General features: G+C 36.4%; 1 protein-coding gene across 2 annotated transcripts in view; it reads left to right on the forward strand.

Annotated features, from left to right (window-relative positions):
- Positions 1–13746, forward strand: part of QTRT2 (queuine tRNA-ribosyltransferase accessory subunit 2) — a 51005-nt gene that overhangs the window by 14033 nt on the left and 23226 nt on the right. For both annotated transcript variants that reach the window (XM_074214556.1, XM_074214557.1), the window contains exons 3-6: positions 2113–2168; positions 6697–6773; positions 8509–8721; positions 10356–10555. In XM_074214556.1, the coding sequence (XP_074070657.1) occupies positions 2113–2168; positions 6697–6773; positions 8509–8721; positions 10356–10555 (546 nt within the window). The remainder of the gene's footprint in view (positions 1–2112; positions 2169–6696; positions 6774–8508; positions 8722–10355; positions 10556–13746) is intronic.

A 13746-nucleotide genomic window follows, 5' to 3' on the forward strand; every position in this document is an offset into this window, starting at 1 on the left:
TTCTGACCCTTGCATGTATAATTTGAAGAAAGAGAGATGGTATCAATAATTAGAAGTTTGAGAAAACTTTGCAGAGGATGTGGCACTCAAATTGAACTTTGGTTATAGAGAAGGATTCTAAGAGGTTGAAATTTGGAGGGAATGCATCCTAGAAATAATGGACAGCTTATACCAAAGTATGGAGGTGGGAGACAGAGTTCAAAATATAGGTATGAGTGAAAGTCAGCTGGAGCAGAGGGGCCTGGCAAAACTCAGCTGGTTCAGCCAGTCTAATTGAGAAATGTTAAATAAATGAAATGAAAATGCAGTTTATTTTTGTTTGGTAGTTTCAACACGTCCAACTCTTTGTGGCTCCTATTTGGAATTTTCTTGGCAAAGATACTAGAGTGCTTTGCCATTTCCTTCTCCAGCTTATTTTACAAATGAAGAAGCTGAGACAAACAGAATTAAATGACTTTCCCAGGATCACACAGTTAGTAAATTTAAAAAAAAAATTACTTTTCCAAAGGTCTTGATTCCAGGCTTGGCATTTTATCCACTGTGCCACCATAGAACATAGGTAAATGTTATTTTGAGATTTCAAAAATCAATATGCTGCTGCTGGAATCCACTTTTATATGAGTTTGTAAAGGATGACAGCTGAGTGGTGCAATGGATAGAGCACTAGAGTCAGGAAGATCTGGTTCATAGAGTTACTAGGTATGAGAACTGGGGCAAGACACTTAACTGCTGATTGCCTTGGTTCCTCATCTGTAAAATGTGGATAGTCCCTACTTCCCAGAGCTGTGAGGTTCCAGAGAGATATTTGTAAGCATTTGGCACAGTAGGCACTGTAAAAATATCATCATCATCATTATTAAATATATATTGCAATAACAGCAGAATATATAACAATACATAATATAATGTACAAATCAACATGTGTAATATATTGTAATATAAAATATATTAGAATGACACATTTACTCTATGTGGTATCTTATATATGATAGGCATAATAATGACTAAATAACAATACTGATAATATCACAATAATAATAGCTAACCTTTGTATAGTACCTATTATGCTTAATGCACCAATGCTGAGCATTCTGGTGATGTGAAGTATTTGGAAAAGCAGGCCAAATTGGGAAGAGTTTTAAGAACTGGGCCTGTAGGTGCATAGGAAAATACTGAATATTAACATTATTTAAGATGTCGTTGGAGTACAAGAGAGTTTCAGGATATCTCACAAGTTAAAACAGTTTTATTACTTGGTGATTCAGAGTAAGCATGAGAAATAATTATAAGTTCAAGGTAGGACCTCCTCCCTAGCCAGCAAGCATAGGCTGACTTGGAGCTTATCCAGATTCCCTTGCTAAGCTATAGGCCTTGTCCTACTGCCCTCAAAGTAGGGAAAACTCTGTGCCAAGCTCGAATCATCAGATTCTTTCCTATTGACCCCATTCTAGATTCGTATTTTAGGATAAGTCTGTAGCACCAAGAGAAAGATAATAAAGGCCCAGGTTTGAGTTACTCTGTTCCCTCTCTTCCTCTGTTCCCAGTACAGAGTTGTAGAACCAGCCTCAGAATTCCAGGGCCACGACTAGCTTTTGAAGCTTCAAATCCAAGCTCAGCAATGGTGCCCTAGGTAAATTGAAAACCAGCAGAGTAGCTGCCACCATTCACACTGCTGGAACTTCTTTTTTTTTTTGCCTCTCATTGACCATAAAATTGAGAATGTGTCACAGAGCCTCTGTGCCTCATCTGTGGTTTTCTACTCCTTCTGTGTCCTTTTCATCCCATCACTTTTATACTCATTGAAGAACCTGATGAATGATCAAATAGTTCTCTAGTCTTGTATGAAATAACAATGATTTTTTTTTAAGTGGGAGAAGAGAAAAAGAAACCTATCTTAAATCAAAGAATCTTTTCCCATTTCTCATGTCTTTATTGAATATGTTGTTTTGGAGTTTTCCTTCTCTGGCAAAGGCAAAAACTAATTTTGTTCTTGAAAGACCAGTTTTGCTATGATACAATTTTGTGTTGAAGCGTGTGACTTTGCCTCATCAAAAACATGAGCAGATTTTTCTCTAGCTATTATGTAACCTGTGTTTTTTCTTTTGATCACAGGGCAGAACACTATGAAGTCTTGGAGGAATATAAAGAAGGAATTGGAAAATTTATAGGTAAAAATTGTATAATCATTATGTTTCTGTTGATATCCTAATTTTAGAATTTGGTAGTGCAGGGACAACTATTATTTTCCAAATGTATTGTGGTATCTTAAATCTTTTTTGCCTATGTTTCATACTAATTTCTGTCAGTGAATATGTCTGCTTCCTTCCAGGAAAAAAAATAAGCCACAATAGAGATAGTTCTAGTTTATCTAGGCCTCTTCTTGCATTAAAGATCTAGGAAGGGACCTCTTATGTGAAAGGTGTTTGAAGCATAAGCACTTAAATATTGCTGTTTCTTGCTCAGTCATTTTTTTCTTAGACCAAGAACTTATCAACAACAAATAGACCTTGTGTTTCAGTGAAAGGCTTTGTGCAATTTGTTTTTTTGAATTGCAACCCAACTTGAACCAGCACCAATTTTTGTTATTTTTAATACATGAGATCATCCAACTGCTGAATTATATAACTGCTTTCAATTTAAATATTTCTTTTTCCAACTACATGCAATGATAGTTTTCAATAGTCATTTTTTTGGGCAAAGTTTTGAGTTTTACATTTTTCTCTTTCCCTTCCTTTCCCTCTCCCTTCCCCCCCTCCCCCTGTCAGAAAACAATGTAAAATAGGCTCTACATATAACTATGCTAAACATAGATCACATTAATCTTGTGCAACTGCCCTCAAGAAAGAGAACGCTTAAAACTTGAATTTCTTAACTACTTTTTTTCCCTTCTAATTTTCAGTATTTCCAGAACATCTTTTCTTTTCTTTTTTTTAAAAAAATTATTTTATTAAACTTAAGTTGAAAAAATGTAGCAGAATGGCAGAATTTTAAAGTTCACACATCCCCTGTGTAGCTTAGGTCAAGTGATCTACTTCACTGCTACCAAGTCACCTTATTTATTTATTTATTTATCCTTGGTTCTTAGTATTCAATATGCATGTTCTGTTATTTCTTAATTAGTTGATAAAATTAGAGCATTTTTCTAATTAAATAGTTTTAAGTCCCCAGTTTAATATGTTGTTGTTTAGTCATTTAATAAGTACTAAGAGCAGCTAGGTAGCACCATGTATAAAGTGCTGGGCCTTAAGTCAGTTAGATTCATCTTCCTGAGCTGAAATATGGCCTTAGACATTAGCTGTGTTATTCTGGGCAAGTCACTTAACCCTATTTGAAACAGTTTCCTTATCTGTAAAATGAACTGGTGAAGGAAATAGCAAACTTCTCCAGTATGTTTGCCAAGAAAACCTCAATTGTAGTCACAGTTGGATACAACTGAAAACAAGTGAACAACAACAACAACAAATTAAATAAGTAATTTTTATTGAAATTTATTAAATGAGCAATACTTTGTAAACTGGAGAAACCCCTTTTCCCATAAACATTTGCTTATCTTCTATATCAGCCTCTTTAATTTTTTAGGTTTGAATAAATTTCCAAGTTAGTGATAAAATTATAATTATTTAACTCTTTATTATATTAACTGTGTTAAAAAATAAAACAAAGACTTAAATAATTATATACATCGTATAAACTGTGAGAAAGAGCATAGCCAAAGTCACCTTTAATTATCATTTCAGCTACTGACTTCTGAATTTTGGAAACCTAGTCCTACCCTTCAGCTTTCTTGGGCCACAGCTTAGAGTCTCTTTTCAAGAATTCTCTTAATGTTCCTTTCTGAGATAAGTGTTAAATTTAGTTCTCTTTAGAAATAAGTTATCTTGGGGGCAGCTAGGTGGCGCAGTGGATAGAGCACCGGCCCTGGAGTCAGTAGTACCTGGGTTCAAATTCGGCCTCAGACACTTAATAATTACCTAGCTGTGTGGCCTTGGGCAAGCCACTTAACCCCCATTGCATTGCAAAAAAACCCAAACAAACTAAGAAAAAAAAAGAAATGTTATCTTAGTCTTTTTTTTCCCTATGCCTTCTCTTTAGTCATCTTAGGTATAGTCAACCCAAAATGACAGATAACCTTTAGTCCCTTCACAGACTCCTTCTACACTGACTGTTAAGCTCTCTCTCCAAGATTCAGTTTCCTTTTAAAGTTGCAGTAACACTTTTAATAGAAACTTTTGAAGCAGTCACATTTGTATAAGTTTCATATAAACACAGAATGAAAAGTTACTTTCTAACATATTTTGCTAGAACTTAGATGTTTATTTTCCTAATTATCCAAGAATAAAGAAAGGAGAAAGAGTATGAATAATCTAAAATAATAAAGCAAAAAAAATCCACCTATTTTTCCTACTTACAGTTTGCTTAAGCTAATTTTAAAATGAGTTTGTTGTCCTTAAATGTGTAACTAAATGAAAGAATAGGACAGAGACTCTGTAGTTCACTTTAGTAGCAGAGGGAAATGCATCTCTATGTATGTGTGTGTGTGTGTGTGTGTGTGTGTATGTGTTTATGTGTTTATGTGTATATATGCGTGTGTAGAGTGTATATATCTAGCTCTTTTTAAATTCTATGTATATGAATTTTTCTCAATTCTGTTTATATTTATATCTATTTATATGAATGGATAATCTAGAAACTATTTGAAAATTCATAGTTAGAAGGGTCCTTAAAGGTTATCTAACACAACCCTTTCATTTTATAGATGGTCAGATTTGCACAGCTCCTTAATGCAGGACCATAATCACACCTCCTTATTCTCAAGTATGGTGTTCTTTATAGTACTTTTCCTTTGTGTTCTATTCTTAGGGTTGTTGGTTTTTTGTTTTGTTTTTTTTTGGTCCTTATGTTTGAACATGAGTGTTTCTAATATCTGTGAAAATCATTGCAAAATAGTGAAACCACACAGCTCGGGTTGAACCTTAGATTGAACATATTCCTTCCCCTTCTTGCTTACCCTCCTGATCTCACTTAATGCTGGGAGTTGAGAAATATCACCTTTCAAGCTGATGTACTTTTGGAACATAAAACTATTGACTAGATACAAGACTGTTGGTTCCTGGCATCCTTAGGAAGATAATTAAATATGATGGCTTAGAGGCTTTTCTCATCTAGCTCCTCTTGGTTTAGTAAGCAAAGATCTTATTTATATCAATAAAATATAAGTTAAAAAACAAGATTCTAGAATTTATTTTACCAACTCAGCATTGAAATAGAGATAGGAAAACTGTAAAGCTTTTTATTCCAATTGTTGAAACAATTTTGCCCAAGTTTTATGGGCTACTTTATGAAAATTTTCATTTTAGATACTACAGAGTATCTCAGAATGATGTTTTTAAATTCATAAAATTAAATACTTTGGATTGCAAAGGAAAAAATTTTATTGAAATTAGTTATCAGAATAATAATAAAACAAAACAAACCTAAGATCATAGACCCTTGATTAAGAACTCCTGCTGTACTAAAAAGATGACAATTATCCCTGTAATCATTCCTTGAATAAATGAATGATACATTTCTTTTTTTTTTCTTTTTGCAAGGCAGTGAGGTCAAGTGACTTGCCCAAAATCACACAGCTAGGTAATTATTAAGTTTCTGAGGGTGGCTTTGAACTCAGGTCCTCCTGACTCCAGGCCTGGTGCTCTATTCACTGTGCCACCTAGCTGCCCCTGAGTGATACATTTCTATATTAAATTCCATGTGTAGCCTGAGAGGGCTGATCCATTTTTCTGCTATTAGCTTATTTTTCTTACTTATTCTCATCCTGGGTTCAGAGATAATCAATATTCATGTTTTGTTATTTCTTCCTTAGTTAATAAATTTTTTTCTTTCTTTTTTTTTAATAAGGTTTTTGAAAGGCAATGGGGTTAAATGGCTTGCCCAAGGCCACACAGCTAGGTAATTATTAAGTATCTGAGGTCAGATTTGAACTCAGGTATTCCTGACTCCAGGGCTGTTGCTCTATCCACTGTGCCACCTACCCGCCCTTCATTTTTTTCCTCATTAAATTATTAGTTTTAAGTTATTTTAAGATTCAACTTAAGCACCACCTTCTGTATAAAGCCTTTCCTGACCTCCTCAATTGTCAGTCCTTCTCTTTCAAACTTCCTCATATTTTAATACTTGTGTTCTTTTTTTAAGATTTTTTTTTTAGGTTTTTTTTTTTTTGAAAGGCAAATGGGGTTAAGTGGCTTGTCCAAGGCCACACAGCTAGGCAATTATTAAGTGTCTGAGACCGGATTTGAACCCAGGTACTCCTGACTCCAAAGCCGGTGCTTTATCCACTACGCTACCTAGCCGCCCCAATACTTGTGTTCTTTTTTAAAATTTATTCTGTGTATGCTTATATATGTACTTGTTATCTCCCTTGTTAGAATGTAAATTCCATGAGAGAAGGAATTGTTTCAATCATATCTCTAGTGCTTGGTACACAGGGAACATTTGCAGATTGATTAACTGAAAATTCTAGTTGTGTCTGAATTTTTCCACATTGCATTTATCTCTAATTGATGAGAGCGCATCCACTTCTAAGTTTTTTCCTTTTATTTTTTCTCCTTTACATTCATTAATAGAAAATGCTGTTTTTGTAATATGATTAATTCATTGAACCAAAATCTTTCAGTTTCTTTTTTCTCATTTGGACAGGAATGCCAGAGTCAGTGCTCTATTGTTCCCTCCATGATCCTGTCAACCCTTGCCCAGCTGGCTATGTAACTAACAAGGTATGTTCTCATAAGAGCCTTTTGAAACCATCTTTGTACTAGGAAAAAGTAGTCTTAGATAGTAAAGGAGTAGGTGGCAAAAGAAAAAATTGAATAAGGATTAGACTTTAGAAGCTCTGATTCATCTCTCCCATTTTTTTTAGAGCCCCTTGCTTTATTGCTATGAATATAGTAAGAAAAGGTAGTTTATAGTAGGGAATGATTATACTACATGTGTATTGAATTGATTCAAGTTTCCTGACCTTGGGTGATGATTACATCTTAAACTTTTGCATTATAAGATTTCTTCCCCTTCCAGTGCTGATTGATTCCTTTATATCTTTTTCATCCTGTGTTCATGTCCATGTGTTCCTATAAATCCTTCATGGGAGATCTACTGGACATACAAAATTTGCCTTTAGAGTTGAGTTTATCAGGTTTCTGTGGCAACAGGAGAATTTTCTGGATTGACTAGGTGTAAGATTCCTTTTTTTTCTTGAGATTAGTTTAGATTAGATTAGATTGGATTAGTTTTAATAATCTTCAAGGTCCTTTCTACCCCCTGAAGTATGTTGTCATTTTATGGTTCCAAAGACTATTCTCAAAGAACTCCAGAACTGATTCTACTGAATGGTGAATTCAGATAGTTGCAAAAGGAGAGGAATGAGCGCCTTTCATGTGAGATGACCTGAATATCAGAATGAACATAACTTCAGGCCTTTCTTCTGTATCCCTGACTTTAATCCCAAACCATCCATTTTTTTCCCTTCCACACTTAATTGTCTATGTATTTAGTAATCTCAAAAATAGTAGGTAAAAAACTAGATTATGCCTTGTACTACCATACTTGTACTACATTTCCTGTGTTTGGTACTCTGGGACATTGTGGAAATATGAAAATTATTTCAGTCAAGCAAGTTGTCACCTGTTGAAACGGGGTTTCACAACAGCAGTGTAGGGAAATGTTCCAGATAAAAACATATGAACTTTTCTTGTAACCACACATTCATTATGCTGACAGTAGCATCTTCTAAAAGTATATTATATTTAATGTTACCTAAGATTAACTAAAACTGAGGCACTGTTTTGTTTGTTTTGATGGATCCAGGATTTCTTTGCTCCCTCTTCCACCATTGTAAATCCTAAGTTTCTCACCTCACTTTTGTCTATCCTTGCCCTATTTTTGATGAGTTATCCTTTAAATTCTGTGTATGGAATGTGCCTGATATGCTGGAGTCATTTCTGATTTTTTATCTTGGAGGAACCAGTATCACCCTTGGGCTATTTGTGTATCTCTTGTATCTTCTTTGTCCTATTTAACCAACCCTTTCCTTTTCTCTTTGCAAAGGAAGGGAAGTAAGCAAACATTATTAAGTCTCTCTTGTATTTTAGGCTCTGACCTAAATGTGCTTATAATATTATCTCCTCTGATCTTCGGAGCAATGCTGGCATTAGACACTGTTATAATATTCGTTTTATAGTTGAGGAAACTGAGGCAGCAGAGATGAAGTGACTTGCCAAGGCCCCATGGCTAGGAAGCATCTGAGCTTAGATTTGAATTAGGGCCTTCCTGACTCCTACATCACCAGGTGGCTGCCTCTCTGATCCAAGAAGGCAGTAGTAGAAGAAGAAGAGTGGATTGCCCATCCTAAATGTGAAGGAGATTGTGTTTTTAACAGAATCGACTTGTACTTATCACCTTTGCTTTTTAGCTGCCAGCTGTGCTGTTGACATCTTTGTGCTTTCTTCCTAACAGTCTGTATCTGTGTGGGGTGTTGGAGGGCGCCTAGAAGTGACAGCAGCTAAGTTCATGGCAATTCAGCAGGCCCTGCAGCCAGACTGGTTTCAGTGCCTTTCAGATGGGGAGGCTTTGTGTGGTGAAGTCTTCTCTGCCAAAAGATCCAGGAAGTCTGTGGATCGGTCTCTGGTATTCCTTGATGAGTGTCTAAAGCTCCAGGAACAGTCTGAGGTAAGTCTGAATCCAGGTTTAGAACCCCATTTCCGGGGTGGGGGCTTCCGCGTTGCTTACCTACTCCCCAATGGAAGAGTTTAGGCATCAAATTATGTCAATTATGGGAATAAAGAAGATACTGCAGGAAAGTGGCAGCTTTGTAATCATTTGTTGCCTCTGTGGTAAATTGTCAACAGTCATTCTTGGAATTAGGATTGCATCCAGTCTGTGTAATCAGCTAATAAATCACCAACTACTTGTAGGACAATTTAGTCGGTCAGCCCTTGATCTGGAAGTACAAATTCTCTGGATCAGAGAAACTGCATTGAAATTCTAACTCTGCCTCTTAGTAACTGTGTGACTTTGGGTAAGTATGCTTCACTCTTCTAGGCCTTAGTTTCTTCATCTGTAAAATGATATCTACATCATGGGTTCTAAATCTGGTCCATGGTCTATGGATGGAATTCAAGGGCTCTCTAAACTTGAATGGGGAAAAGATTATATTTATTTTACTCACTTTTATTTTCTATTGTATTTTATTTTAGGCATTTAAAAATATTATTCTGAGAACGGGTTCATAGGCTTCAACAGACTGCCAAAGTGTCCATGATATAAAATAGGTCAAGGACCCTGGTCTAGAGAATTCCCAAGGTTTCTTCTAGATCTAAATCTTTTAATCTTTTTGAGAACCATGCTAAGTATGATACAGTACATTGCAAAGTATAAGATGCCTCTGATTTCAGTGAGCCTTATAGTCTAATTGTATAGACAAAGCTTGATAGTCCTGAAACATTTAATTATTGAGAGATGACAAAGCATAGTGAAAAGAACAATGAATAAACTAAGTAGCACTCTAATCTCCAGCTTTTCTGAATTTGATTTTCTTCGCCTTGAACATGAGGGGATTAGTCTCGATAATCTTCAAGGTCCTTTCTACCCCCTGAAGTATGTTGTCATTCTGTGGTTCCAAAGACAATTCTCAAAGAACTCCAGAACTGTTTCTACTGAATGGTGAATTCAGATAGTTGCAAAAGGAGAGGAATGAATACTTTTCATGTGAGATGACCTGAATATCAGAATGAACATAACTTCAGGCCTTTCTTTTGTATCCCTGACTTTAATCTCAAACCATTCATGTTTTTCCTTCCATACGTCATTCAAGAGCTGATCCTTGGCCTATTCCCTTTTCTTGTCTGAGATATGTATCTAATGGGGAATGTCCCATATACTACAATACCAGGCACATCCAGGGGACAGACCAGTATAAATATCGTATGCCTCTGTAGTTAGCATTGTACATGTTCATCAGCTCCTCAATCTTTAGGGTGATTTTTAGTGATTTTTTTTTTCTTTTTAGGTTTTTGCAAGGCAATGGGGCTAAGTGGCTTTCCCAAGGCCACACAGCTAGGTAATTATTAAGTGTCTGAGGTCATATTTGAACTCAGGTACTCCTGATTCTAGGACTGGTGCTCTATCCACTGTGCCACCTAGCCGCCCTGATTTTTAATGATTTTTAATAGGTGCTGAAATGCCTCTTTATTTCCTCCAGGATATAAGGTTGAATATTTTTAACTCAGAAGAAATAGAAGGGAATGTCTCTATCATTTTTCTCTTTGGCCTTCTACTGCTTCAACCTTTCTTTCTCAACCTAGATTCTTCAGAGTTGTGTGATGATGGGAGTAATTGAAGGTGGTGATATACTAGAGGAAAGGCTGAGATCAGCAAGGGAGACAGCAAAGCGGCCTGTGGGGGGCTTCCTCCTGGATGGTTTTCATGCAGATGCCATGACAAAGGAGACAAGATTGCAACTGATGTCATCTGTCACAGCTGAGCTCCCAGAGGACAAACCAAGGCTAGTGTTCAATTAAGGGTAAAGTTGGGAATGGGATGAAACAGATGGGTATTTGCATATTATGTATCATTGAAGAAAACTTTCACTTATGCAAGGACCTCAGCCAGAAGGCTAATTATGTGGGTGTTGTGTTTTCTTCCTTTTTTGGCTAACTTGGTCATGGGAAGCAAAAGCTGGGATAAAGGCTGGTGATTTTGATGAAGTATTATATAGAGTATAGATATTTATGTGATGATTCCTGGCTTCAACCCTCATACTGTGAATTTTGATAATGTAAGATCATAATGTAGCCAAGATGGGTGGGTTAGAGGGAACAACCCCAGATAAACTCTCTCAACAGTCCCCTCCAAATAACTTTAAAGTACCACCTCAAATCAAATTTTGGAGTAGCAGAGCCAACAAAAAGGTCAGGGGGAAAATTTTTTTTCCCCAGACTTAGAAATTTAGGAGGTTAGTAGGAGAGCCTTGTACCACCTGGGTGGGGATTGTCCTGGAGCACATGGAGAGAGAGCACCAGCAGTGACCACTGTAGTGGCGGCAGCAGCTTGGGGAGCTTTCAACTAAAAGATAATAAGAGGTCAGCTGGTCAGAAAGAGATTACAAAGGACCATTTGCTGGCACTGGGTACAGCTGATACTGCAATTCTATTGCTCATACAGTTCTGGGTTGCCTTTGCGGGGCAGAAAAGGGTACTGGGGTGATTGGTCACAAGGAGTTTTGGTCTTGGTTCCAAGGAAAAAAGTGCTAATGCTTGCAGTTGCGGGGATCAGAGGCTTTTCCTAGGTAAAGAATGCAGACCAGGAGATCAGTGATGTGATCAATGATCCTTTCACAGGATTATATCACCTTGGAAGCACCAACAACTTGCAAACTTCTGGAACAAGTTCTGAAAGCAGTAGCATGAAAAAGTCTGAAGCTTGGGACAGTGCCTCTTCACCCCTATATAAATAGAGCCCAATTTTAATATAAAGTTCAAAGTCAAGAAATAGTGTGGAACAATGAACAAACAACCAGTAAAGTCCTTTACCATAGAAACATTCAAAAGTTGCAGGAAACTAAGACATAAACTTAGAAGAAAATGTGAAAACATTTACAACATTCAAAGAAAAATGTTAATTGGACCTAAACCCACAAGAATTCTTGGAGGAGTTATGAAATAAGAGTGGTAGAGGAAAATTGGGAAAAGAAATGAGAATGATACAAGATAATTATTAAAAGAGAATTAACGGCTTGGTAAAAGAGGCACACAAGAAATTATGGAAGAAAATATAATTAGAATTAACCTAATGGTGAAAAAGGCACAAAAATTCACCAAAGAAAAGAACTCTATAATAAACAGAATTGACTAAATGGAAAATGAGATATCGCGGGGATGGCTAGGTGGTGCAGTGGATAGAGCACTGGCCCTGGAGTCAGGAGTACCTGAGTTCAAATCCAGCCTCAGACACTTAATAATTACCTAGCTGTGTGGCCTTGGGCAAGCCACTTAATTCCATTGCTTTGCAAAAACTTTAAAAGAAAAAGAGATAGCAGGGTAGCTAGGTGGCAAAGTGAATAGAGCACCAGCCCTGGAGTCAGGAGGACCAGATTTGGCCTCAGACACTTGAGACTTACTTGCTGTGTGTCCCTGGGAAAGTCACTGAACCTTGATTGCCTCAGGAAAAAAATATTAAAAACTAAAGGTATAAAAATCTCATTGAAGAAAATAATTCTTTAAAAATGGAAATTGGGCAAGTGGAAGCTAATATAAAGTAAAAAAAAGTCCAAAGAATGAGGAAAAAAAAAAGAAAAAAATGTGAACTATCTTACCAGAAAAATAACTGACCTAGAAAATAAACCTAGGAGAGATAATTTAAAAATTTGATCTAGTATCAAATAACAATCCTAGACTTCAAATTTCAGGAAACTATCAAAGAAAACTGCCCCAGTATCTTTGATCCAAATGATAAAGTAGAAATTGAAAGAGATCCCAAATAAAAAATTTCCAGGAATATTATAGCCAGATTCCAGAGTTTCTAGATCAAAAGAGAAATACTTCACAGACCAAACCAAATGTTCAAATACTGTGGTGCTCTAGTAAGGATCAAAATTTAGTAACTTCTACATTAAAACTAACTGAGGACTTGGAATATGAAAATCTGAAAGGCAAAGAAGTTTGGATTACAACAAAGAATAAACTACCCAGCAAACTGGGTATAATCCTTCAGGGGGGGAAAAATGGATATTTAGTGAAACAGAGGATTTTTGGATATTCCTGATGAAAAGATAGGAGCTAAAAATTTGATAAACATACAGAAGATTTCATAGAGGTAAATATGAAAGAGCAATCAAAATTATTAGAGTTAAATTATATTCCTAAATTAGAAGATGACATGAAACTCTTAAGAACTTTATCATTATTAGGGTACTTTAAAAGAATTTACATAGACAGAGGGCATGAATATGAATTGATTATGTTGAATCATCTCTTAAAAAATGAAGGGAGGAGAAAGAGGGATGCACTGGGAGAAGGGATAAAAGAACAATATAGAATGGAGAAAATTCTCTTAAGAGATATACAAGAAAGAATTTTTATAGTGAGGGAGAAAATGGGGGATGGCAGGTAATGCATGAACTTCACTCTCATAAGAATTAGTTCAAAGGGGGAAGAAAATATATACATATACACACACTCACATACTTAATTATATATAGAAATTTAATTTCCTCAATAAGGAAATTGAGGTGGAAGAGGATATGAGTTTTGAGGGGTATGGGTGTGAAGTGGGAAAGGGGGGCAGGCTAGTGTGGAGTAATAAAAAGGGAGGGTTGATTAAAGGAGGCAGTGATTAGAAGCAAAATCATATGATGTTTGTCTTTCATTCTCGAAGAAGATCATGCTATCAGGGGAGGTGATGCCATGAATTGGATTTGAGTGAGGGGAGGCTGTGCTAAGTCACTAGCCTTACTTTCTCCTTCAGAGCCATCTGGGTCCAGGGGCCAGATATGAGTCAGGATGACTGGAGATGACCCTGGATGCAAGGTAATCAGAGTTAAGTGACTTGCTCAAGGTCTCACAACTAGTAAGTAGCAAGTGCATGAGACTGCATTCAAATTCCTGTCCTTCTGACTCCAAGACCAGTGCTCTATCTATTGCATCACTTAGCTGACAGGGGCAACACATGCGCCAAAAGTGGAATCTTTATAGAGGA

Source organism: Macrotis lagotis, chromosome 1, assembly GCF_037893015.1.
Source record: "Macrotis lagotis isolate mMagLag1 chromosome 1, bilby.v1.9.chrom.fasta, whole genome shotgun sequence".
In the NCBI taxonomy this organism is placed as follows: domain Eukaryota; kingdom Metazoa; phylum Chordata; class Mammalia; order Peramelemorphia; family Peramelidae; genus Macrotis; species Macrotis lagotis.